The sequence below is a fragment of the Ciconia boyciana genome, chromosome 15 (genome assembly GCF_034638445.1).
Source record: "Ciconia boyciana chromosome 15, ASM3463844v1, whole genome shotgun sequence".
Lineage (NCBI taxonomy): Eukaryota > Metazoa > Chordata > Aves > Ciconiiformes > Ciconiidae > Ciconia > Ciconia boyciana.
This window is the reverse complement of record NC_132948.1, coordinates 16863476-16888718: the sequence shown is the minus strand read 5'-3', so window position 1 is coordinate 16888718 and position 25243 is coordinate 16863476. Positions and strand designations below refer to the sequence as shown.

The following is a 25243-nucleotide window of genomic DNA, read 5'->3' as shown; positions in this document are numbered from 1 at the left end:
TCACAAGTTAAAGTTTTGCAAAAATAAAAGCCTGTTTGCATTCCTCTTGCAGGATCTAAAAGAATCTACTTAAGAGTCAAGTAGAAATGTAATACCCTCTTTTTATTGTCAGAAAACAAGACCCACCAGCTGCAAAATTATTTCCATTCTGGCACAAACTTAACAGAGTAGGTCCAGCATTTTAACAGATCTTGTTACGGGAAAGAAGTGTCAATGAAGTTGTAATCAAAGAATTTTGAGAAATAAATGCAAAAACTCTCCATTAACAATGAGCACCTTTATTGACCATCTTACCATTCAACACTCATTTCAGTCAATCTCCTAAATTGCTGAACTACAGTCCAGTTTAGCATTTAAATAAAAGGAAAAGGTATTTCAATTTGATTTGTGTAAAAAGTGTTATACCTGGCTGGCATAGAATTAAAGTACTATTTAAAAAAGTCATAGACACAAATAATCACTACCTGTGATTTTGAAAATTAAGCCCCACATATCTCAAAGTCGAAATGAACACATATCCTCCATATGATGTCATGCTTGTAAAAATGCCCACAAAATCTGTTTGTTCAGAAGGCAGAGTGGTTGGAAAGTATTTTCTATTTCACCATATAACAAATGACATAAGTTCACAAAAACTACTAGGCAGCAAAACATTTCAGATAAATTTCACACATTAAAAAACCCCGACACCATATAGTGAAATCCCAACGATTTCAGTAGGCCAATAGAGTTCAGCACAGCAACAGATCTTTGTAGTACAGACTCAAATTCAGCTACGCATCATTTGTTACAATATTCAATTCAATGCTCAGGAACTTTAAAAATCAAATACACCTAGGAATCTAGTAGTCAGATACTGGTTATTCCCACTTTTTTTTCCTTGCTATTTTTAGAGTATGTTGTCTTATATCTATGTTAGGAAGGGTATGCTACTTCCCGATGTTTAAAACCTCTTCAAAATTTGTTAGCAAACTTTTTGAGAAGCAAGAAAATCGCCTTTTATAAAGAAGACTTAAAATATATATATATTTTTTGCTATCTTCTTCTGACCTTAATATTAAACTTCTACTCAAGCCAATAAGAACCAAATTAACCAGAGCTGTTTCCCTGCAAGGACACCAATTTCTATGCCAAGATGAGTATTTAGGCAAAATCATTTAACTTATCAAGTTAGCACTTGAGTGTAAATTAAATTTCTTCTGAAAGTCCTACACCCTACACAAGGTAAGTTTTTCAACAGTATCCAAGAAGAAATAAAACTATCTCAGGAAATAGTAAGAAAAGCTACTGAAATAAGTCCTTCATAACACATGCAAAACGACATTTCCTGGAAAGGCAAAAATCACGTGGTTTTTTTCCTTTAAATTTTGCCTTTCTGCAGGACGGAAAGTTACTCTAACGAGCAAAACCGTTCATCACTATTCCAAATAGTGTTGTCTCCTCATGTCAGTTAGACTTAAGTTCTTTATCAGCATAAAGCAGCTGTATGAAAGCTGAGAAAGGGCATTCAGTTTGTAGCAGAAATGCATTCATACCCATGCACGATCTTTTTTTCCCCACAAAAGAAATCCAATGTGGGAAATAATCCTTTAAAACAAAGCCATTAAAAAAAACCCCAAACCAAAACCAATAAATGGAGCGGGAAAGCCTAAGCAAAGACATACATTACTGAAGACAGTGAGCAGGATTGTTAGAAGAGATGAGAAGTTAGACCTCTGTTTAACTTCCACATGGCAGAGATCCTGGTTTTTTTAGTCTGCTTGGATCACAAAGTTCTCAAAGCAGAAATAGGGATTTATTTTTTTATTCCCCTTCCCTGCCTGTATTTTAAAGGCATCAAAGATATCCAGGATGCAGTAAACATTCCATAATGCTAATGCAACTAAACAGTTGACCAAAAACTCGAGTTCATTTGGTGAAATTACTTAGACTAAAAAAAATGGCATAGCTTACACCAGAAAAGCAACGCACTTCACTCTTAAATCAGCAAAAATTTTTGCTTGGATTCAAGCCCCACATTTCTTATTACACATAACACAACTAGATCCTCCAGCTACATTTTTCCTCCATTAGCCATACCTTAGTGGAGAAAGTCTCAGCATACATCCTAGTCACCAAAGTCTTACTTTAGAAAAAATTGAGTTGTGAAATAGTTGCAAACAGGTGAAGGCAGATTTCACACTAAAAGGAGCGTTACTAATTACTATGCAATTTTTTGGTATTCTCTGTTCTGGAGATAATTTATACATCCTTTCTAAGATGCAAGTGTTTGTTTTTGTTAACCAGCATTGGGATAAGAAAAAATACAAGTATTTTCACCCTTTTTATTAAAAGGAGAAAGTCAAATAAGAAAGTAAAACAGGCATAATCAAAGTTTCAATCTTCCTTCACTGAGGTACTTAACATTTTGAAAACTAATGATTGTATCATTTACTAAACAAATGTATCGACTCTCTTGACATGTCAAATCATATCATTCGTAAATATTCTAACAAAGAGAGAATTAGTCATGGTATACACCCAAAAAGTTAGATACATTGATATTAATAAGGTGGTTTATGGTTCCAAATGAGCATAAATGACACAAAGTGAAAATTAAAAAGCAATTAAAGGTACTCAACAGCTCTTGAAATTTTATGTCCCTGCAAAAAACATTTTTAGGGACTTAAATCACTGACATCAGTAACATAAGGGGAAACAGAGGCTCACCTTCCATCTAATTCACAACTCTACTTTGCTAGTAATCCCAGGAATAATATTTTTTCCCGTAACACTATGTCCAAGAAGTGTAACTTTTTTAGTGATTTATTTTTCTACAAGTGAACTTTCAGGAGAACAAGAAAGGCTCAAATTTTCTTTTATCTCCTGAACAATTGGGTACACGTTGTAGCAAGTGAGCTCAAGGTAATAAATCCCTTGAAAAAAGGACAGGGGAGGACGTGAATGTGATGTTCATGAAGGATACAAGCTTGATAGCCCTAAACACCAAGATCTTCCTTTAATTCATAAGACAATGTGGCACGAGCTCAAAAAAGTAACTATCTCTTCTTAGCCACTCATTGTCATTTGTCATAGTGAGTGTTGCAATACTGACACAGGTCCCTTGGTCTCTCCGAATGGAAAAAACTTATTTGTTTTCAAGACAGACAGCAAGTTGTCATTGTCATGTCTTCAGGCTGGAGCAGAATTGCAATTATTTTGTTCTACAGTGATACTTACAAAAGAATAAAACAAATCGGAAGGCCCAACTTGTATCTGGAAGACTCAAAAACGTTTTTGAGCTTTTCTTCATTTGCAGAAACTTTTCATACCTGCTAAGCCAATGCAGAAGTACGTGAACCATAGCCGAGTTTCTTAAAAACAGCCACATTACCTAGGAAAACACAGCACCTGCGCCATCCCTAATCACATTTGAAATAAACATTAAATGAAAGAACGATCTCCTATGATCTGTTTGTGCAATATCAGACCAACTCTCCATTTCTAAAATGGAAGCTATTTTTCAAATAACCACCTAACTGAATAAGCTGAGAAAGAGCAGACAATAAAAAAGCAGATGGTGACAATTTCTACAAAAGGCCCTTTAAGAGCACTTATGTTTAAGTCCTGATTTTGTTACCCAAACTTTTTGGGTCACTGTCAATCAACATTTCTTGCACACCATAAGATACCCTTAGACATCCTTACTGAAAATACTGTAAAGGTGATAGCATTTAGTGACCCAAACATAAAAACCACAGTTCGTGGATCCACCATTTGACAAAAGCCATCTTAGGAAAGGGAACGCGCACAGGATATTATCAATACTGCATAACACCCTTGATATTTTACAACTTCCACTGAACAGTTTGTTCCTTAAGCCCCAGAAATGCCAGAGAACAATCACTTTGAATTATTTTTACAGATGGAAATCGGCATTTTTTCAGAATTTAAAATAGCTGTAGGTAAACAGAATTAGCAACATTTGTTCTGAACAAAGCAGTGCATTCTGTTCCCCCTGCCCCCTCCCCAAAACAGAGGCAAAATGCAGCTACTTGTCTCATCACAGCTCCCAGGCCAAGGCCACTGAAGCTTTGTAGACTGTAAATTCCTCCGCGCAGGTGGCGCACAGTTATACAACTGAGCAGGGCATCCAGCGCAACAGCATTTACCAAGTGCTGAGAGATTTTACTCAACGTGTACTCTTCCCATGTACATTAAGAAGAAATTTAAGGTTTTATGCTGCACTTAAGATTATGCAATTTTAATGACAACAAAATCAATAACATATCAGAAAAAAGAGAAACAGATACTGTCCAAGATTTTTTAAGGTATCGGTTGAGATAAGACATCCAAGAAGAACTGACGCTGGACAAAAAAATTCTAAAAATCCTTTAAAGTTGTCGGACTTTTTTATCAGTGCTTTTAATATTGATGTCCAGCGTCTCTACTTTTTTTGTTAGCCGATCCAGCATATCGTCTTGCTGATCTATTTCTGTCTGCAGACCAAGAGCTAGGTTTTTCAGACGACTCAACCCAGAAGACATCTCATCTGTCAACGAAGAGAGGGACCATAAGGAATCAAAGCAGTATAAAGCACACTCTTTAAATGGACACTATCAGGATTCCCTCTTCTCCAAAACCCTGGGTTAGGAAATGTTAGCTACAACTGCTCAAGGCTGAGTGTCCTTCTCCAGCAGTGGAAGCACCGATATTCTAACACTTTGACCGCATTACTACCAGAAATAATGACTTCCTTCTTTTTTCCCTAACGAGTTAACTAAAAATGCTTGAAACCAAATTTGATCTTTATACTGTGACATACCCTGTAATGTAATTTTTACTCTTTTTTTAAAACTTATTTTATAGAAAATTGGGTACATCTTTCCTCAGCTCTGTATACACAATATGCTCACTACCTCAATTGTTTTCCATTAAACTTCATGCAGAGATATCATCAATACACTGAAGATTTAAGCAGTTACTTAACACAGATGGAAAAATCCCATTTCCAGATTTTCTAATTTGGCTACAAGGAAACTATTTTATTACATGATTGATTGGTACAAATGCTTCTGAGGCTAGTAGGTTTTGCACAGCTTGGGAGTAGAACAAATGTGCTTCCACTAGCTCTTATGCTTGACTATTTCTCTTTGATCTATTCTTTCTGATTTCTTTCCAATCTCTTCTTTGTAGGTCAGCTAAACAGTGACACATGTAAGCAAAGAGGCACTTTGTATCTATGCTACAGAACAAAGGAAGAGAAAGCCAGCTGAATGGTTTTGGGAAGTAATAAAAGAAATGCAGCAAATTCACAAATTAAATATTTAGTGCCTTTTGATTCTTCTGTTTTCTGCAAGACATGTTTATTTCAAAAGCTGAGCACAGTTGTAAATTCTCTGGGTCCAAACTGATGTACAATTTAATAGCTGAGTTTAACTGCCAGTTAGGTAAGCTGAATGCATCTTCCAATGTAAGCGATAAGCTTTAGAAAAAGAGGTAGTAAGTATCCATACTGGTATAATCTGGATGTCAATTTGAAGCAGTATTTCCTTATTAATATTACTAGTACCTGCTTAATAAGATTTTTCAGAATGGATGGATAAGCCTGCTTGTCCCAGTGATATTCCAGTCAACTTACAGGATGATTCAAAGAAACATTTTCATATCCTGAATGTAAGTGTTATGGGATACTTCAGCACCATTTCCTTATTCAAATGACAGAGATTTGCTAGCATATTCACATTTGGTAAGAGTGTTTTTCTTATTGTCAATATATGATCTAAGGGGGCTCATGCTTTTGGTGTGGGTTTTTTTCCCTTGGTCTGTTTGCTCAGGGACAGTTCAAAATCGAACTATTTCTAAAGCACAAGCACGTTGCAGAAGAGTTGAAGTATTGATGCCAATAGCGTATCAGTTCCCACAGTAGATTTACACTACTCCAGGCATCCTAGCCAGTTTCTTTCTAGGTGGTTTCACATGAAATACATTTCTAACTTAGATTTGTTATTAATATTTGCAAGTAGTTGACCCACAGACATCCCACAGCATTCTACCATTCAAATAACGTATATTTTATCGTAGATAGTTTTGAAATGCAGAATATAAGCAAATGCCTTTTTTTAATTATAAAATTTCACGTGAACTAAATGAAACAGTGTTTGCTGGCAATATATTACCTAGTAATTTTCTCTGGCTTACGAACAAAAATTTGAAAATTGTATTACATCAAACAGCTCCAACTTTCTCACTCACCTAAGTTGTTATCAATTTTCTGGTGGTACGCTCGCAGGTGTTCATTCTTCGGATAGGAATCCCTTTGCACTGAAGAAACTAAATCTGCTTTGCTGAAATAATTTTCTGTTAAGAGTATAGAATACAGAATATTATATAATTAAAAAGATAGCAAGAAGAGGCTTTAAAGTTTTAGAAGGGCTATTAAAAATACTCTGACCACAGCTGCCATGTAATCACATAACCTGTCAGCAGGAGTATCAAACATAGTCCAACACCACTATCTATGGGGCACCCCTCTAGATGAACAGTTATTAAGCTACAATTACTCTCTTTTGGGCTGCGTCTTGTAGTTTCACTAGGTAGTCGAGAGAAAAAAAGAAAAACAGCCACCCACCCAACAAGGCAGGTAGGTTGGTAACTTCTACCAGCAGTTAGCATTCCCCCAGGCCAAGCCACCAAAGAGTTACTTCTGCTCTCTATTGGGCAGACTTTCAGTATTATGTGGAGTGGAATGGAGATTAATGTTACCAAAAAGCATTTCTGTACTTACAGAACTACAACTATAAAGATACCCTGCTGCTTTCTCACTCTTACTAAACTAAGTAATTGAACCTCACTTTAAAAAGGAACAGCTACTTTGTACAAAGAAGTCACTGCAGAAGTTAACGCATTGTGAGAATGGGGAACAAAACTGAACCCTGCACGCTTCTTTGTGTGAATGAAGTAATGACTTCAGTATGAAGGGTTATAGTCCATGTCTGAAATAACACAGAAAACATATCTGAAAACTATGACAAATGATGGTTAAAAAGGACAACCTCTGAACGTGTACGTTAACATTTTGGCAAACGTAGGACAAGGCTGCCTGCATGTTGTGTGGATTCTTGGCTACAGTCTCCTCTGTGCAAATATAAGCACTGGATGCTTTTAAAGTCTTTAGTGGATATAGCATAAATCCCCCACAGGAAGGGCTAAATAAAATCTGTATCCAAGTAAAAAATTTTCACATCTTCAGTATGGGTATAAAGAGTTTTAGGGAAAACAATTCCCTAGAATTCAAAGCCATGAAGGCTGGGATACAAATCTCCAGATGTCAGGCAGCAACATAAATCCTGAGTTGGGCAGGCTGAAGGGTCTCTGCCTCCACCACTGTGCAAGTTTGCCCCACGTTGATGACAGACATTCAGTGTAAAATAAAGTTAACAAACCTGAATTATCTAGCTTCCTTAAATTTGGATGACTTTCCTGGTATTTTGACTCTTGTTCTTTACTAGACATCATGGCTTCTTTTAATCTAGTAATAAAGAGAATAAAAATAAAACATTCCTATGGACCACAGGCCTCATTCTGAATCTGTCAAACAGGAACAGGTATCAAATTTATGCAAGAGCAGCAAATTTGTTAGACCTGATCCAAATGTTCCTTTAAAATGTACTATTAGCATTTGCTTCAGGGAAAGCAGAACTGGCTGCTTTAGTGCTGAAAATAGCATATGGGAACTTTGATATCAAAACCAAAACTGTATCTTCTGTCTTGGAGGCAACCTATTCCTTTCCTCTAGTGGAGGATGGAGGGGGAAGGGAAGGAGGAAATCAATCCAGCAGCATTACCAGGCTTTACATAAATTTCTCAGCTGAAGAGAGACAAGTACTGTAAGACACAGTAATTTCACAGCAATTAATTTTTATTTACAGCTTTTAATAGAAGCTAGAGAAATACACATAATATTTCACTGGAAGCATGTCAATGCTACAAATCATGATTTCCTGATAAGGCTGAAGTAAGTATGATAATTCAGAAGAATCTGAATAATTACTTGTGTAATTGTTTGAATTAATTTCCCACAGATACAAAGTTATACTTTTATTTATATTTCTAGTAGTAAGAAAAAATATTTTTCTCAGAGTTAAAGGGAAAAGGGAGCTAGACACCATCTCAGGAGTTTACTTGACAGAATCAACACTCTTTTAAGTTCTGATTTTCTGGTGACATTTCAGAAATGCTGTGGGAGATAAGTCCCAAGTAAAATGTTTATTTTACTTACCTACTGTTAGCATAATAGTCAGGGGTTCCATTCTGCTCTGGCTTGCTCTCTGGAGGTTTAGCTTTGAAGTAGTTTACCAAGCCACCCCAAACACTCTTAATGCTATTTATGTGCCTTTGACTAGTCTTCAAGTCCTGGTCCATTTTATCTACCATCTGTTCTGTGCGCTTCAGTGCCTCTCCTTGACGTACAAGCTCCTAACACATATTGACAGAAAAAGAGAAGCTAGTAAAGCCAAGATAAACTGAAACATCAATCATTTTTAACAGACACTCTGAAGAAAAATAACAGAGTTCCTTAATCTGTGTAGATTATTTCTAAAGGCATACAGTATTTTTTCCTCACTCCTGTTCCTCCAGGGCATTTCAGTCAGGAGTTGCTAGTCAGCCATAGCATTAACCCGCTATAAAATCCTCATCACTACACAGTGCCAGGTTCCCAACACCTACTACAAACAGCATCCAGGAATTTTCTGTATTGGCCTTTTGTCAGGTTGACGTTTGCATCTCTTCTTGATGGAACGCGCGTGGCACCAGATGGGCGATGTAGTGAAAACGCAAAGGTTTATGGCAGGGAAATGAGCAAGCAGAAGTATTTCTAGTTGTGAATGACACCTTCATTGGGAAGGGACACTATTTTCACATTACTGGGATGTTCCTGATAATTTAGAAACAGAATAACCAAAGGAAATAAATGCAAACAGAATTTTTTCCTACTGCAGGAATAATCTTTTAGCTAATACTCACAGCACAGGATTTCAGAATTTTGATATATACTATCACGTTTTCTTCTAATTCAGCAGCACAAACACTATTCCAGACTAATCCAAAGGTTAATTCTGGCAGGCAAGTTGCCTGCAGCTAACACTAGTGCAAAACAAAGAACTTGCGTTCATATTCTCTCTAAACTTCGGGGAATTCTAGTTGAATATTCCCTTTTCGCCCTCAATAAAGAGCAAACACATACAACTCAAGTTTTACCACGAGCCCTGTGTTAAGCCTAAACGCTTTATTCCTCTTTTGTGCTTTTCTGGACAAACGAATCACAAGGCCACAAGCCTGCGGAAGTGCCACCGAGAACCCTCTTCAGCATAAGCACCTGCTGCAGCTTGCGGAGGCTCTCGGGTGAATTTCGGCAGCCGCAGTGCTAACCTTCAAGGAAGCATCCCATTAGCAGGTGACACAACGGACAAGACCTTTATGAGCGATGTCTTGAGTATAAACTCTATTCTGAAACAAGGCCTGAAGAATGCAGGAAATGATTAATCGGGGTGAGCGAGCACATCACAAGCAACTGACAGGGCAGGCTCTGCATTTAATCAAAAGAACTGCTGAACCCTTTTTAGTCAAATAAAGGCAGGCATAAATGCCATCAATAAGACTTAGTAAGAATTGTTAAAAGCGGCTGAAAACACAGCCGAGCCCTAGTCTCAGTATTATACAGATGAAGACCTAACTGGGATTTTTTTCCTCAAAAAACAAACCGCCTCCACCCAGAAAATCAGTCTGCAGCAGCACAGAGGGATCCGCTGCCTCCGAAACGCCGCACAGCTCTAAAAAGATATGTTTCGGGAGACTTCCGGGGGGAAAAGGGAAAAGAACACCCCCGGGGGCCCGGAGGTTTAAGCCGGGCACGCCGCGCGGCAGGCGGCAGCCCCTCGCAGCCGCCCCGGGAGAAGGCTCCGTCCTCGGCTCGCCGCCCCCTCCCCGCGCCGCGACCCACCTCGGAGGCGGCCACGCCGATGCGCTCGGACTCGTAGAGGAGCGAGAGGGAGCGGGCGGTGCTGTCGGCGGTGGCGGCGGAGCGACGCAGCACCTCCTGCTGCAGGTACCGCTGCCGCTCGGCGCCGCTCGCCTCCCCGCCGCCCCGCGCCGGCCACGCCGCCGCCTCCTCCTCCTCGTCCTCGGCGAAGGGGTTGTAGCTCCTCGGGGGAGCCGACATGGTACCGCCGGCAGCGGGCCGCAGAGGAAGCGTCCGCGGCGAGCGCCTCAGGGAGGCGGCGCCCTCAGCCCTCGCTCCTCACGGCGGCTGGTCCGGGCCGAGCCGAGCCGAGCGGAGCCGGCCCTCAGCCCTCGCTCCTCGCGGCGGCCGGGCCGAGCGGAGCCTGCCTCACCGCCGAGCCCCCACCTCAGGCCGCAGCCCGCCCCGCTCCTTCCGCCCACAGGCCGCAGCCACCGCCGCGCACCGGGCGGAACCACCGCGCGTCACCCCCACACCCCTCCCTGGGGCGGGCCGGACGCGCCGGAGCGCTGCTGAGGGAAGGCGGTTGCTGGGAGGGACTACCGTGGCAGGGAGGGAAGCAGGGGGCGGGCTGGGCGCGCCCATTTGTAGAGCAGGGGGCCTGGGGGCGGGCGGTGCGGCAGGGAGGGAGGGGCACCGGCGAGGGGCGGGGCGGGGAACCCGCCGGCAGCGAAGCCGCTGGGGGCGCTGCCATCTTCGCGGCGTGATTGGCGTTCTGTGATCCTGTAGCAGGCGGTGATCTCGCGAGAGGGGGTGGGGCGCGCTGGCCGGTGGGCGAGCGGCCCTTGCCCTTCCCCCGCAACATGGCGGCCGCGGCAGTGGCGGCGGCGGCGGCGGCTGCTGCGACGGCGACTGCGGCGGCGGCGGCGGCCGCGGCGACCACCACGGCGGCGGCCGCGGCTCCTTCCGCGGGCGCGGGGCGGGGGAGCAGCGCGGGCAGCGCGCGCGGCTTCTACTTCAACACAGTGCTGTCGCTGGCGCGGTCGCTGGCGGTGCAGAGCCCGGCGCCGCTGGAGAAGGTGAGGGGCGTCCCGCGCGGCTGCGTGTGTGTGGAGAGGCCGTCAGGCGTGGGGGGCTGCGTGCGCGGGGGCGGCGGGAGGTGTCGTCTCGCGTGGGGGCTGCGTCTGTGAGGACTCGGGGGTTGTCACGCGTGGGAGCCGCGTGTGTGGGGCGGAGGGGCGTCATGCGACGAGTGGGGGTTGCGTGCGTGTACGTCGCGCGAGCGGAGTCTGTGTGGAAGGGTCGGCGTCGCGGGTGCCGTGGCGGGGGGGCACGGGGCCCTTCCTGTGGAGAATATTTGTGCCGCGTGGGTGGAGAGGGTGGCGGGTCGTGGCCGTGCGTGAGGTGGGGGTGTCCGGGCCGCCTCGCGTGGCCCTGTCGTGCCTGGGGACCAGTGAGGCGTGTGGGAAGCGGGTCAGAGCCAGCGCGCGTGCCCGCGGGTGCGTCTGTGCCCTGGTCCCGCGGGGGCAGTGGCTGCGCCCGTGGGAGGCCGGGCCTGGCCTGCCCGCCTGTGCCCGGCAGGACGCTGCCCTGCCCGGCGGGGGCTGTCCCGTGGCCGTGGGAGCGGGCTGCGGCACGCCTGCTGCCTCGGTGTGTGCGTGGGGGCTGCCGGGCCTGCGGGACGCTCGCGTGGCCCATCTTGACCCCAGATGTCGTGGGGACGGCGGCCACAGCCGGTGCCCTCGGAGCAGCCCCCGCGTCCTCGCGAGGAACGTGGGTCCTCGCAGTGGCTGTGCGTCCCTGAAATCTGTAGAACGTGGCCTTGTAGGCGTAATTGGTCTCAGCCTAATTAGGGCTGGTTGCTTTACTCCACGTATCTGGTTAAATCCAAGCGACACAGTCAGCTCAAGGTAAAATCTGCCTGGCTGAGGTAAACCTCTGCGGAACGTACAGCCGGACGGGGATCTTCTTCTGGGCGCTCCCCTCGTGGGTCACCACTGCTAGCGTGGAGCAGCTGCCGCCGTCGAGCGCTGTGCGGCTGCGGGGAGCAGAGACGGACAGCCTGGTGCTTCAGGAGTTGGCTTCTCTGAGCACAGACTGAACTTCTAAATTGCCTCGTGCAGTAATGAAAGACGACTGAACTGTTGAAAAGCACGGCTCTATGCCGATGACAACTATAGTGCTTGTTCTTGGCCAGCTGTTGCAAGCTTCTTCGTTCTTGTTCTGGAAATGTACCGTTAGTCTCACAGCCAACTGTGAATAATTTTTTTAGGCCTTGCTGTTGGTTCACTAATACCCAGGGATTTGTTTTTTTTGTTTTGTTTGTTTGTTTGGGTTTTTTTGTTTGGGAGACTACAGTAGGAGTTAAATGATTTTAACGGTTCATATCTAGCTAAAGTTACTCATTCATGTTGTTGCAAATATTAACCTGATGTGGGACACATGCATCAGAAGGTATTTTGAAAAGTTCATCTTTTCCTCTGCTGTATTTTCTGTTGAGCAAGAGGATTATTTGTGTTGTGTTACAGGTCTTATAATTATGAGGTCTAGCAGTTTAAGGACCAGAATCTTAAATTCCACTGAACATCCAGTAAATTCTTCTAATCCTCTAGGGAAATAGTTTCTTGGTTTAGAAATGTCAAGGCGGCATATTTAAAGAGCTATCTAAATAGGAAGTAATTTGACTTTTAGACATAGGTCATTCAAACATAGCTATTTATTATGACAGTCCTTTTTAGGTAATATTTATTATCATCAAGGAGATTTATAAAAAGACAGTATGCTTGTTGCATTTTCCCTTTCTTAACAGTTCCATAGGGAAACAAAGTATTTGGGAGATTTGATATATTCTTTAGATGCGTGTTTGCTGGGTATGGAGTGACATAATAGGTAAGTAGTGAGAAAATAATAGTTCTGGAAGCTTAATCAGTTATGGTAAAAGGATTTGAGCAAAAGTCATACTCAGCTAGGTAACGGTTTATTGTTCAGTGCTGTATATGAAGAAGGCATTGGTGCAGCTGTAACCAAAGCTTCGTCCACCCGGTTCTTGTTTACAGGGATTGAGTAAATTGATATATGTGCCTGTTGCATATTTCTTGCACATCCAAAACGCACAGTGAATTAGTGGAAGGAAGGCTTTGTTGTACCAGGGATGCAGGAACGAGCTCTGTAAATGTGATGCTCTGAAAAGTTTCAGAACAAACAACTTGATCAAGTGTTGAAGAAGACTTCTAAATCGGCCTGTGTTGTGGTAAAAATGTTTGACACCTACTTGAGATTTTTCTGTCTTTTTCTAGTTACTGTCATTCATCACTCTTCCCTAGCCCTTAGATGCTCTCATGAAGATTGATGACTAAAGGAGGGTAACGATCTGTCTTCCAGAAGGTGGAAAGACTACTGTCCACTTCAAACACAGCAGGTCTGAATGAGTCTTGACAAGCACAGCCTGTCAGCTCGTTCCTCTGCTGTGGAAATACTTGCAATTGTATTAGTGCTACCCATTAGTAGGCCCATTGCTTGGCGTGCTCTAGGGCACGGGCATGGCGGCTAGCTCTGCTCCATAAAAGAGAAGCTGGGAGCTATTTGCATTGCTTTCCTGAGGTCTACTGGTGGATTTTTGGAAGGCAGTTTTAACACAGGTACTGTTGTTCCCTTGGATTGTTTCGACACTTTTGGTCTTGTTCCACTGTTCTTTCCCTCCGCTGTTTTTCAGGTACAAAAACTGCTCTGTATGTGTCCAGTGGATTTCCATGGGATTTTCCAGTTAGATGAACGTCGCAGAGATGCTGTGATTGCTTTAGGAATCTTTCTAATTGAATCTGACCTTCAGGTATTTTTACCACTTAGGCTAACTCCATTTAACTTGAAAGATTTTGGTTGAATTCAAATGTAGTTGTCCAATGAATTAAAAGTTGGTATTTACTATCCATAAAAATAAATAAAAAGATCAGAGATAACAGATGGATGCAGGCAGGAGAGCACAAGGACAGTACTGACGAGTGTGATAGATGGTAGTCATGGTACTGCCACAGCCAAACTGCTGTCGTGTTTTTTGGTCCTCATAGCTTAAGGAGAGAAAGGAAAGGATCTTCAGGAGGATTTGCTCAAACCATACGTGTCATTGCGTGTTCTTCCCCACAGGCTTCTAAATGGCAGGTGTGTTCCACCGTACTCCTGCATGTCAGGTTTGTAATAGGCCTGTTCATGCCTGGCACTAGCCAGGATAAAAAGACAAACAGTGCACGTAGGCTGCATTGTATGCGAACATCCCTTTTGCATCTGGCAGCCTGTTTATGACAAGCTGGTTCTCTTCCTTTCGAACTCTGGGCATGGTATTGTTTCGTGCAGAGGAAAGGAAGGCTCTACCGAGTCCTAGGTCCAAAGGCATTAGACCTCACTTTAAGTTGCTTAATGTCGCTAGGGTTTGCATCAGGCCTGAATTTCCTCCTATTTAGTATCTATTTACTATGATACAGCTTGCATGCCTATTATTAACGTTGTCCTTTTTGTGTTTTTTGTAGTATGAAGTTTAAATAAGGCAGCCATATTCATGTTTTGTAGCATTTTTATGATGTTTTCAAAGCCAGCAGTTAGTATTAATTAATCCAACTCTGAGGAAGGAAGTGCTATCCTTTGATTTGCAGATTAGGAAGCTGAAGTGTTACACAGATGTGTTAAGTGACTTGCATAAGGCCATGGGATGGATCACATGTACCGAATTGGGACTGGCACTCTGAATTTCTAGTGGCCTTAAAATTATTTTGTGACCTTGCTGTAAACTAATAAATTGTTTGGGGTTAATTACTGTTCTGGAACTTTTTTCTCCAACTTTTACAGAGAATGAACCATTGCCTAGAATGAAAGGATTGGATTTTTATAGCACTGAATTGGTTTACTTTTGTTTGCCTGTGTTGAAATCAATTTTGCAATATTCAAGAAGCCTGTGGAGTAATCATTAGAAGCTAGTTCTGTGTGTAGCTAATGTAGTCTTTCCATATCTCTAAAATATCTCGAGATTATATGGTTCAGCTTTTCTTCTCCATTTTAAATAGAGTATTTTCCTCTTTAGCACAAAGATAACGTGGTTCCTTACCTCCTCCGACTTCTGAAGGGTCTTCCCAAAGTCCAGTGGATAGAAGAAAGCAATGCACGGAAAGGCAGAGGTGATGTTTGGGTCTTTTGATCACGCTCATGGAATGCCAGCCAGGAAGTAGACGTAACAAAGGTTGTTCAGGACATGCTGCAAGGGGAGGTGATAGGTCCTGCTAGGTTCTTAGCTCCTGACTCAACAGCCTTTAATATTGATTTTCTTTAGAAGCAAAGGGGAAGTTGAATAGCTCCCAGCTTTCTTGCTTGACTGCTTTGTGATAAATTGCACTTTCCAAATAATTCTACACTCAATATATTTTGTTACTGAATTGGGGAAGATTGTGTAATAGTTAGAGCAGGAGAGTGGAACCTGAGATTCGTACGCTCTACTTTTAGCTTGGATGCTTAGCTGCTATTTAAACTACTTCATTCCTTGCTCCCTTAATATATCTTCAAATTAATATAAGAATACTTTTTCACAAGGGGTATTATAATTTTTTTTTTTTCAAGTACTTGAAAGTGTGGAAAAGTTTTTAATTATTAAAATTATTCTTTTAACATTTCATGCTGAAATTATGGTGGTTAGAGTGTACTTCAAATTTTGTATGTAATACTATATTTTTCTACAGTCTATCTCAGAACTGTATGACATGGGAATCACTTATGTCTTCTTGCTTATTATTATTTTGCTCTTTCTATGTTGATTCTCTCTAACAATGCTGAAGTGGCTTATTTTCTGTCCCTTACTTTGCAGGCTTGCTTCCAGTTGCAGAAAACTTCAGCTTCTGCTTGGTAACGTTGTTATCAGACGTTGCTTACAGGGATGCGTCTCTCAGAGAGCAGGTAGAGTTTATTTTAATTTTGTGCTGATGTAGGTCCCAGTTCTCCGATGCTTCAGTACTGACAAATGCCTAGAGAAGAGTACACCACAGCTGCTTGCTTTCTGGCAAAGGGATTGATTGCTTTAACATGTGTGCCATTGCATTATTTTGCTTGTGTTAATTAATAGTCAGGTACCTAGAAGATATTCATAAGTCTGCAGTTACTTCCATGTGTCAAAGGATGTCACTCGCTGAGCCCAGAATTTTAGAATTCAGGTTTTGATACTGAAATTAGGACTGCTGCAATCTTATTTTGCTAGTACATACCAGCTAACTGCAGACTTTACAAAAGAAGCTCTTAACCTGAGTGAGGACAATATACTTTTTTAGTCACCTAGCATTAAAAAAAATCTTGTTTACAGAGGTGCTTACGGTAATATTTGCAAGTTTCATTTGTGCTGTAGTGATCTAGTATAAGATAATAGTATCTTTTTACCAAAAGGTATTTTGTTGTATGTCTGTCTTGATTACTTTAGATTTTGGATGCAATTCTACAAGTAATGCAGTTCCTGTTGGGAATGTGCCAGACCCCGCAAATGCATGATAAAGGTACTACTAAAATAACTCTTTATAGTGTTACTATACTTGTAACTCCTGTTCTCTGGACTTCTCTTGGGTTTCTAATTATCAGGATCACTCCTGAAAAGTGAGCAGCTTTTTCTCTCGACTTCTCTTAGTACATATTTATTCTGTTTGTTGCTGCGTGGTAAATACGGGAGCAAGAGAAGTGTATTTGCGATACCTTCATGGTTTTTCCTCTGCTTGCACAAATAAGTCTTTGCAAAGCACGTTAGGCTGAAACAGTTTAGTGAAGTGGTAGCAAAACTGTGAAGAGGAAGTTCTAAGTTACTGTTAATATACTGTTACATGTCTTTTTCTTTTCCAGAATATTTATGCAAGTATGCAGTACCCTGCCTGATAGGAATTTCTCGAGCCTTTGGTCGCTACAGCAATTCAGAGGAGGCTCTCCTCTCAAAGCTTTTTCCAAAAATTCCCCCGCATTCCCTGAGAGTTCCAGAAGAGCTTGAAGGAATTCGCCGACGATCCTTTAATGATTTCAGATCAATTCTTCCCAGTTCTCTACTCACTGTTTGTCAAGAAGGAACACTAAAGAGAAAGGCTAGCAGTGTATCTAGCATCTCACAGGTCTTTATGAATTGCTCTGCGTTGGAGTCAGTGCTTAGATGATTTTGTGGTCTTGGTGGAGTTAAGACCGCATTAAGCCTGGATATACACATGGTGTCTTAACACATTATTTGATCAGATACAGAGATCTTTATTTTGATTCTGCAACTGAGTTTCAAAATAATTTTGTAGTTTCTGAGCTACAGAATAATCAGTGACAGTTAAACTAACAACTGTACTAATAAGTCTTCACATGGAACAATTGGCAAATCTTATTCCTTGTGTTATTCTCATGAAAAAGCATTGTAATGTATATCTGCGAATTTGAGAAGCTGGCACCTAACAGCTAACATTTTCAGAAGTGCTGAGGAAACATGAGCTCTCACTGGTTTCACCAGGAGCTGTGGCTGTTCATTGTCTTAGGGGAAGAGTGGATTCAGATGCCGATTTTGAAACCACAGATTGTTATTAGCATAGTTTCATACAATACAGGACTCGTCATTCTGATCTCTTCCCTAAAAAAAGCTAGCACTGAACTAGCTTTTTTTAAGTTCCCATTTTTGGTTGGAATTGAGCTGTTAGGCCTGGCAATACGTAGTTCCTGTTAGTTTTGCTTGAAGCTGTGTTTCATTATAAAGTGTATGAACCATTCTCTGGAAAATTTTTCAATGTTTTATAAATAGTTTTTAAATTACGGCCTTTGTGTGATGTTTCAGGTTAGTCCTGAACGTGGAATTCCGCCTCCCAGCTCTCCTGGAGGATCTGCAATTCATTACTTTGAAGGTAAATTATTTTGCAAAGGAACAGTGTGTGATTTGGGGGTTTTTTTGCTATTTATAGGAATTTGAAAACCAAAATAATTTTGACCCCTTTCTCTGCCCTCTAGAATTCTTATAGTAGTTCTCTGGTACATGCCTGCTAGGATTCTGAAAGATTATGGGGTATAAAGATAATAGAAAGTTATTCTTAACACCAGTGGTTTCCAGGCTCAGTTCTTTCTGGCAGGCTTCTGAGCGAGACATGATTTCCTTATTGCTAGGCTGTGCCTAGTACTGAAGAGCTTAATTCAACTAGGCCAAAAGTATTTTGGGAGATTAGGCTGAGTAACTTTGAGAAACAAGTGTTAATATTGTGCCTCACTAGACAACTAAATTGTTGGACTAAGGTCTGGAATTTTGAGACCTTTGTGGCACATCGTATAAATCTAAAACAACCGCTCCATTTGAAGTAAACGTCGTATGGGTCATTGTGTAAGACCTAGTAATTTGCCAAAGTGAGAAATAATAAAGGAGACACTGAAGTCGAGTGCTCACTAATGTGTATTAATTACTGTATCATAAAAGGCAGCAATGTGAAGTATTTTCATGAATTAATATATGAACTCTTAACCACTGAGTTTTGGTAGAGCTCTAGCTGTAAGTTCTATGTCAAAGCAGGGCTTAAAAATAAACTGTCTTTCATGAATCACGTGGAGGACTAGCTCTGTGTCTGAAGTGTTTTGGTGGCTCTGGTTTTGTCTGGCCCTTTGAGGTTTTTAACAGTTTGGGCATTCTCTGTTTCTGGATCATTCTCCTCTCAAGCCCTGGCTTAAATTAATTTCTTCCACATTACTTTTCTTTTTCTTTCATGTTACTATTTGTAGAGGCATCTGTCTTCCTCAATCATATCATGGGATTGCAGCATAATTCAAATATCATTCTTAAATTGCCAAGTAGGAAGAGACCTGTTTGTCTTCTGTCTACCTTGTTGAACCAACCTATACTTCTTCAATTTTAGGGTCTTCATGTTTTGAATTTAAAAAAAAAAAAAAAAAGGCTGCAGGTTAGAGAGAGTCTATAGTAGAAGAACAAAAATCATCTTAAAACTATAGCTTGGTAGTGGACAACTTTGTAAAAATTTCAGAATAATTTTAATTGTGTCTCTAGCAGAGTTATGATTATTCTAATCAGGATTTTATTTTCAATACTAACTTCTACCAGGTATTTCAGATACAGGCAGCCCTTGTATTATTTCCGATAATATAGTTTGTGATAGTCTTACTTTCTGAAACAGATGAGTAATGACCTTGTTTTTATTCTGGCCAAGGCTAACAGTTTAGAAAAAAGGACTGAAAACGTTGTTGTTGTTGTTGTCAATAAATAGTGTTGCTTGTAAGCCTATTAATCACAAGAACATTATGTTAGCACAGGCAGCTGAGTACTTTAAAAAGGCAGAGATGTAATTTCTACAGTGGAAACAGTGCCAAAAGCAGCATGCTTAGCAAGTTGGTTGCTTAATAGAGTACTTGAATCTGAAAAATAATTTTTGCCTTCAAATTGCAGTAGTGAATTGGTGCCTCTCCTAAGATGAAAGCTGTGCCACGTGGTCATTTGATCTAATATAGGGGAAAACCTTGCAAAATAGTTTTGACTTAACCTGTTCTTTGCACCTCTATGCTTTTGAACAAAATGGCATTTACAAATGTTTTCAGGTAAATGTACATCAGTAGTATGGGAAGACTTCTTGTCAGCAGTGTCTCCGACATGGACACAAGTCATTGAAATGAATTCTTCCATTGTGATTGTAAACTTCTAGTGAATAAACGTATTTTTTCATCATAGTTTTCTGTCTTGATTTCCCAGTAGATTAGCTGAAATGTGCCTCTTGATAGCCTGCAAGTTAGACTGTGCCTGTGTTGAAAATAACTTGTTAGTAGTGACTAAACATTACCATTAAACAAAGGTTATATGTCCTCTCTCTCCCAAAACTTTTATTTCTATTATTTTTCTGATCAGGTTCGTATCTTCCTGATGGGAGTGCACTGGATCCTGATTATTACTTCTCTACAATCAGCTCCAGCTTTTCAGTTTCTCCTCTCTTCAATGGCATTAACAATAAGGAGTTTAACATCCCACTGGAAATGCTTCGTCAGCTGTTGAACATGGTATGCAATGAAGGCTGCAGTGAACTTGCATTCTAGATATTCATCCTAGAAGGATTTAGTTGCTGGGAATTCACACAAGTGAGAGAAATTGCTGGCCCTGTCTGCTTCCTGCTCCTGCTATTCTGGAACAGCACACAGAGGCTCAAATATATTTATTCTTGTTGCAAGCAGAAATTCTTGTAGCCTTAATTTCATCTGACACTTTGCAGTCAAGTGACTTGTATTTTCTGTGCATGGGCAAAATTGTATTGTCTTCCTATCTAGAATCATCAACAGGAAACAGCATTTTTTTATTTTTTACCTCTGTAGGTAAAACAGATTGTTGGGGATTCTCTGCTAAAGACCTTAGATGCAGTTGTAGCTGAAGTTGCAGAGGTATGTTTTTAAATTCCTTTTCTAATGACTTGAATGCTTTATGCTTTTATCTTAATAATTAATACTTTGAAAATTAGCCTTTTACCTATGTAAGGTATGCCTTCTTTTTGCAAAACGATACTAATTTCCTGTTCAAACTGTTCTTTCAGTGGTTTAAATCTAGCCTTGGACTGTGTAAAAATGGGGGTTAAGGGGGGAATGTTTTTCAGTAACATAAAGGAATAGTTACTGTCTTAAAAAATGAAGTATTATCTTACTTTAGCTCTGTTATCCTACTGAATTACAGCATTGATTGCCTAAAACTGGTTTACTGTAGACTAAGGTCTTTATTGCATGTTACAGTAACATTGTCTTTTTTTTCATGTAGATAAAATATATTGGTTGTTTTCTTTTTCTGGCTTGGAAATGACTGCTGCTCTTTCAGGTGTTATTTCTACAAGTTTAATAGCGTTCAGTTTGTGGACCTTTACTTTCAGAGGTGGCATACCCATTTCTGTAGGTCTGTGAGTCCTTGTTCTCCCCTTCCCTGGGTGCAGTTCTGTAGCAGCCTCCACCACGTTTTATGGAGTTAGCCTCATCTCCTCGGGGGCGTAAAGCTCTGTTGAAAAGAGTATGTGTTCAATTGTGTGGGAAAATGACTTTGCTGTTCTCTCCAGCCTGCCTTCAAGTACTGCCATATTTGAAATGTAGGCCTAAGTGGAGACAGCTTCAGTTTATCTTTTTGCTATCCCAGTAAAATGAGAGGTTTGAATCCTCTTCTTTTTTTTTTTAATCAACACTGTTAGAGAGAACATATATGTGCTCTTCAAATCAAGAGAGTGATTGAATCTTATTTAATGCACTGAATGGCTGTACTTTTCCTTTGATAAAAGTAAGAGGGGAGAAGCTGTGAAGTTACTTCTGGTACCTGTTTTAAATGCTTGTTTACATTGTGGAGGAAAACAGTATGTGACTGGAATAAGAAGCTTTATTTATCCATATAATGGAAAATACTTAACTTTGAATCTAGCAGGTTGCTTCTTTTCTTTTTCAGACAAGTGCTAATACAGATCTCTATTATAAAACATTCAGTGACCCTCTTTATCTTGCTCAGTTTAAAATGCTGAGAGACACATTATACTATATGAAAGGTACAGTATTTGTATTTTTTAATTTATCCTTCATTATGTTTAGGATCCAAAGTGTTGTCTGCATTATATTGAGTGCTTTAACATTGGGGTTTGCATTTCCTGGGGACTCTACATATGCTATAAAATTTGTATTTTGAAATGTTTCCATATAAAAAAGGTGCTATGGAAATAGGAAGAAATATTTTGAGCAACACCGCAAGGATTAATAGATGGCATTTCAATTGTCTGCTTACTTGTGGACTTTGCCATGAAATTTATCTTTTAGGCAGGACATAAACTTTACGAAATAATTTCATTTATAACGTAGCAATGAATTTTATATGTGCTATCATTCTGATACACTGGCTCCCATCCTTCTAGTGTAATGCTATTTCCTTTTATTTCTTTAGACCTTCCCAACTCATTTGTGAAGGAAATCCATGATTTTGTGCTAGAGCAATTTAACAGCAGTCAGTCAGAACTTCAGAAAATCCTTCATGATGTGGATCGACTGCACAATGAGCTGAGTCCTTTAAAACTGCGTTGCCAGGCTAATGCTGCCTGTGTGGATCTCATGGTGTGGGCTGTGAAAGACGAGCAAGGTAAAAAATGCTCTTGGGCCTCTGGAATGTCTGTCTTTTAAGTTGTAGAAATACTTATAAGCTCTCTGAGAGTGGATGATGCTCAGAGAAATATAAAATAAATTTCAGTGGAATACTTTTTGCTATTAGAATACAAGAGTAAAACTTCCATCAAAAAGTTGTCAAATCAGTTGACTAGGTAGTTAGACATCTCTTCATAGAAATTGAAACAGAAACATCCTATTGGCTTATCTACAAGAGATGCTATAATTGCTGCCTTACATGCAGCTGCTTATTTTCTAGTTTATTTTATGTTTTTAATTATTGCTCTTAGTGTCTAAGTGTTTCTCAGTCATTCTTTTAAAGAAAATGTTTATTCTTCATTGCTAACAGAACTGGGAAGCTCTTTCTCACTTTTTCTCAATTTTCTTTCTTGTATAATTCTTACACATCCTCTGAATATGTAAAGGATTTTTTCCTTTGGACCTTGCAATAGTTAATTTCTGTCAAATGTGAAGTACACTCAAAATCAACTTTAAGTACTGTCATTCTTTTAATTATAGTGTTTGACAGAGCTGTTTGGTGCAGATACTAAGTTTCCAAAACTGTTTTTGCAGGAGAAGCACTAGATCTCTTTGAGGAATTATAGTATAAGGAGAGTGAAGCTGATAAATTTTCTGTGTTGTTTTAGATATTCCAGTAAGCATTGGGTTGTGTGTGGCCTAATAATAAATCTGATAAACATAAATTTTTCTGTTGGATTTTTCATTTAAGGTGCAGAAAACCTGTGCATCAAGTTATCAGAGAAGCTGCAGTCGAAAACCTCAAGCAAAGTCATCATTGCTCACTTGCCGCTGCTAATTTGCTGTTTGCAGGTCTGTCTTTACAGTATTTGACATTACTGTATCAGTGAGTGAGAGTTTGGGGAGTTTTACAGGTTGCTAGAAGAACACTTTTTATTTGCTATTTGTATTACTTTCCATCAATGTGTTCTACATTTGGATTTTAGAGGTCTGGTGCGGAAACTAGAACTGCAGTAGAGTAGTGCTTTCAAAATTTTCTTAGCCCAACTACTTGAAGAATAATATTACAGAGGGTTTTTTAACCAGTATTTCATTTCTGGAATACTTAGCTTCTTAGTCCATTACATAAACAGTTAAAATACTGGGACTGGCAGATCACTGAGTTTTAAGACTAAGACTTGGTTAATTCTAATTTTTATGTCTTCTTATTGGGCACTTATTCATGGTGTTTTCCACCACATAGTAAATAGTAAATTATCAGGATTCTCTAAATGTTGGAACTTGTCCAGTAACTTTATTTTTAGAGAGTGCATTTCATTTCATGTAACTCCTGTGAAATCACCCAGGAAGAGAGCAGCAAGGCTTGACTGGCATGATGCACTGTAGGATAATCTAAAAAAATTAGAGACTTGAAATATCTAAACCTTCTGCTAAAAATTGGATCCCTCAGAACTATGTATGATTTGTTTCGGTTTGGGTTTTTTTGTGTTGAGCTGAAGTTGCAAGCTTACAGCTGAAATAAAAATTGTGCTGTGATATTCTAAAACTATGTTCCTTTTTTTTTTCTTCTTTTTTAGGGTCTAGGTCGTTTGTGTGAGAGGTTCCCTGTTGTGGTTCATTCTGTCAATCCATCCTTGAGAGACTTTCTTGTGATACCTTCCCCAGTGCTTGTGAAACTTTACAAGTATCACAGCCAGTATCACACAGGTAAAGGAAAAAAGGCTGTGTTCCAAAGAATATGCTAGTGATTGTTTTCCAACTTGTATGGCTTTTTGATGCTTTTGGGTATTTGGGGTGATATAGCTGTAGGGTGAAATGGAGATGCATTTGTGATTCTTTTGGAGGTAGAGAGGAGGAATGCAAATCAAATTCTGGTAGAAGTATATCTAAGGTCAAGCAGTATATGTAGAACTACATTTTATCCTAGCAGCAATATTGCTGTACCTATTCTGCTGAAACCGAGATAGTCTTATCTCAAGCACTTTTATCCTGGGTGAGATCACCAGCCACTGTAGTGTGATGCTGCAGTACTGAAGGTTGTATTACGTGTGTCAACCTCCTGCAGTCAGTTCAGAGCAGTTTGCTTAGGGCTTTGTCCACAGGGGCCTTCAGAAACCTCCAAGGACAGAGATTCTACAACCTGAGCCAGTGCATAATTATCCTCATGGGGCGGGGGGGGTGGAATCATGTATACAATTGGAACCTCCCTTGTTTCAAGTTATATCTGTTGTGTCTCATTCTCCCACAAAGCCTGCTTCTGTCTTCTTAGTAACCTACTTTACATTTTGCAAGGCAGCCATTAGGCCTGTCCAAAGCCACCTCTTCCAGGCTGAACAAAGCTATGTTCCTCAGGCTCTCCATACAGGTCCTGTGCTCCAGCCCCAGGCCCATCTTGATGGCATTTGGAAGGTTTTTTGTCGTTGTTTTTAAATGGTAATATCAAGTTCTGATTTCCAAAAAGAAAATGTTCAATTTAAATGTCTTGCTAATGTAAAAGCAGTATCGTAATGCTAAAGCAGAACAGGTAAAATGAGAACTGAAGGTGACTAAATTTAGGAATAATTATTTAGAAGTAGTTAAATGTGGTAATACTTTGCATAGCTAGTGACTTCCAAAGGTCTTCAGCTCAACTCTCTAAGACGTAAAGTAGACTGTTTTGCACTCACTTACCAGATATTGCTCTGCCTGTGTGCTCTCCTCTTGGGGAAAAACGGTATTTCAAATGGCATTGATTTCCGTACTCTGTGTTCTTTAGTAGGTGGTAATGACATCAAGATTAGTGTAACCAATGAGCATTCAGAGTCCACTCTCAATGTAATGCCTGGCAAGAAAAGTCAGCCATCCATGTATGAGCAGCTGCGTGACATCGCCATAGACAACATCTGCAGGTAAGAGAGAGACTTGCCCCATGTTGGAACATGTGTTCTGTTTCCCTAGACGGAAAGAATTGTGATGTTCAGAAGGTGCTGCTCTGTGCTGCTATAAAGGCTTTTTGCTTTTTTTAATCATGACTTCATTTTCCTTCAGACATCTCTTGGTTCTGTTTATGTCCTAATTGCAAAATAATAATTCGGTCTCATGGTTTTGCTTCCCACATATGTAATTCTTGCTAGGTCACCACTTTGATACTCAGTGGGGATTCTGTTTTCTGCTTAGACTATCATGTTGAGTGAGTCTCCTGTAACAGACGGATTGTTA

At 40.6% G+C, this 25243-nt stretch overlaps 2 protein-coding genes across 5 annotated transcripts in view; one reads left to right on the top strand and one right to left on the bottom strand.

The window, feature by feature from the left end:
- Nucleotides 1-262: 262 nt before the first annotated feature.
- Nucleotides 263-10487, bottom strand: SNAP29 (synaptosome associated protein 29). The gene is made up of 5 exons (XM_072879971.1): nt 9983-10487; nt 8261-8457; nt 7425-7510; nt 6235-6339; nt 263-4531 (listed from the first exon to the last, which is right to left on the bottom strand). The coding sequence occupies exons 1-5, from the start codon at nt 10199-10201 to the stop codon at nt 4374-4376; spliced, it is 765 nt and encodes a 254-aa protein (XP_072736072.1). The 5' UTR covers nt 10202-10487; the 3' UTR covers nt 263-4373.
- Nucleotides 10488-10777: 290 nt separating this feature from the next.
- Nucleotides 10778-25243, top strand: part of PI4KA (phosphatidylinositol 4-kinase alpha) — a 64797-nt gene continuing 50331 nt past the window's right edge. For 2 of the 4 annotated variants that reach the window (XM_072879804.1, XM_072879803.1), the window contains exons 1-14: nt 10779-11019; nt 13653-13769; nt 15009-15102; nt 15783-15871; nt 16386-16458; nt 16796-17055; nt 17751-17817; nt 19809-19957; nt 20267-20332; nt 21366-21462; nt 21852-22043; nt 22797-22897; nt 23623-23752; nt 24801-24933. In XM_072879804.1, the coding sequence (XP_072735905.1) occupies nt 10804-11019; nt 13653-13769; nt 15009-15102; nt 15783-15871; nt 16386-16458; nt 16796-17055; nt 17751-17817; nt 19809-19957; nt 20267-20332; nt 21366-21462; nt 21852-22043; nt 22797-22897; nt 23623-23752; nt 24801-24933 (1784 nt within the window). In that variant the 5' untranslated portion in view covers nt 10779-10803. Of the gene's footprint in view, nt 11020-12811; nt 12830-13652; nt 13770-15008; nt 15103-15782; nt 15872-16385; nt 16459-16795; nt 17056-17750; nt 17818-19808; nt 19958-20266; nt 20333-21365; nt 21463-21851; nt 22044-22796; nt 22898-23622; nt 23753-24800; nt 24934-25243 lie in introns of those variants that run through there. The other 2 variants (XM_072879806.1, XM_072879807.1) reach the window with 2 other exon arrangements.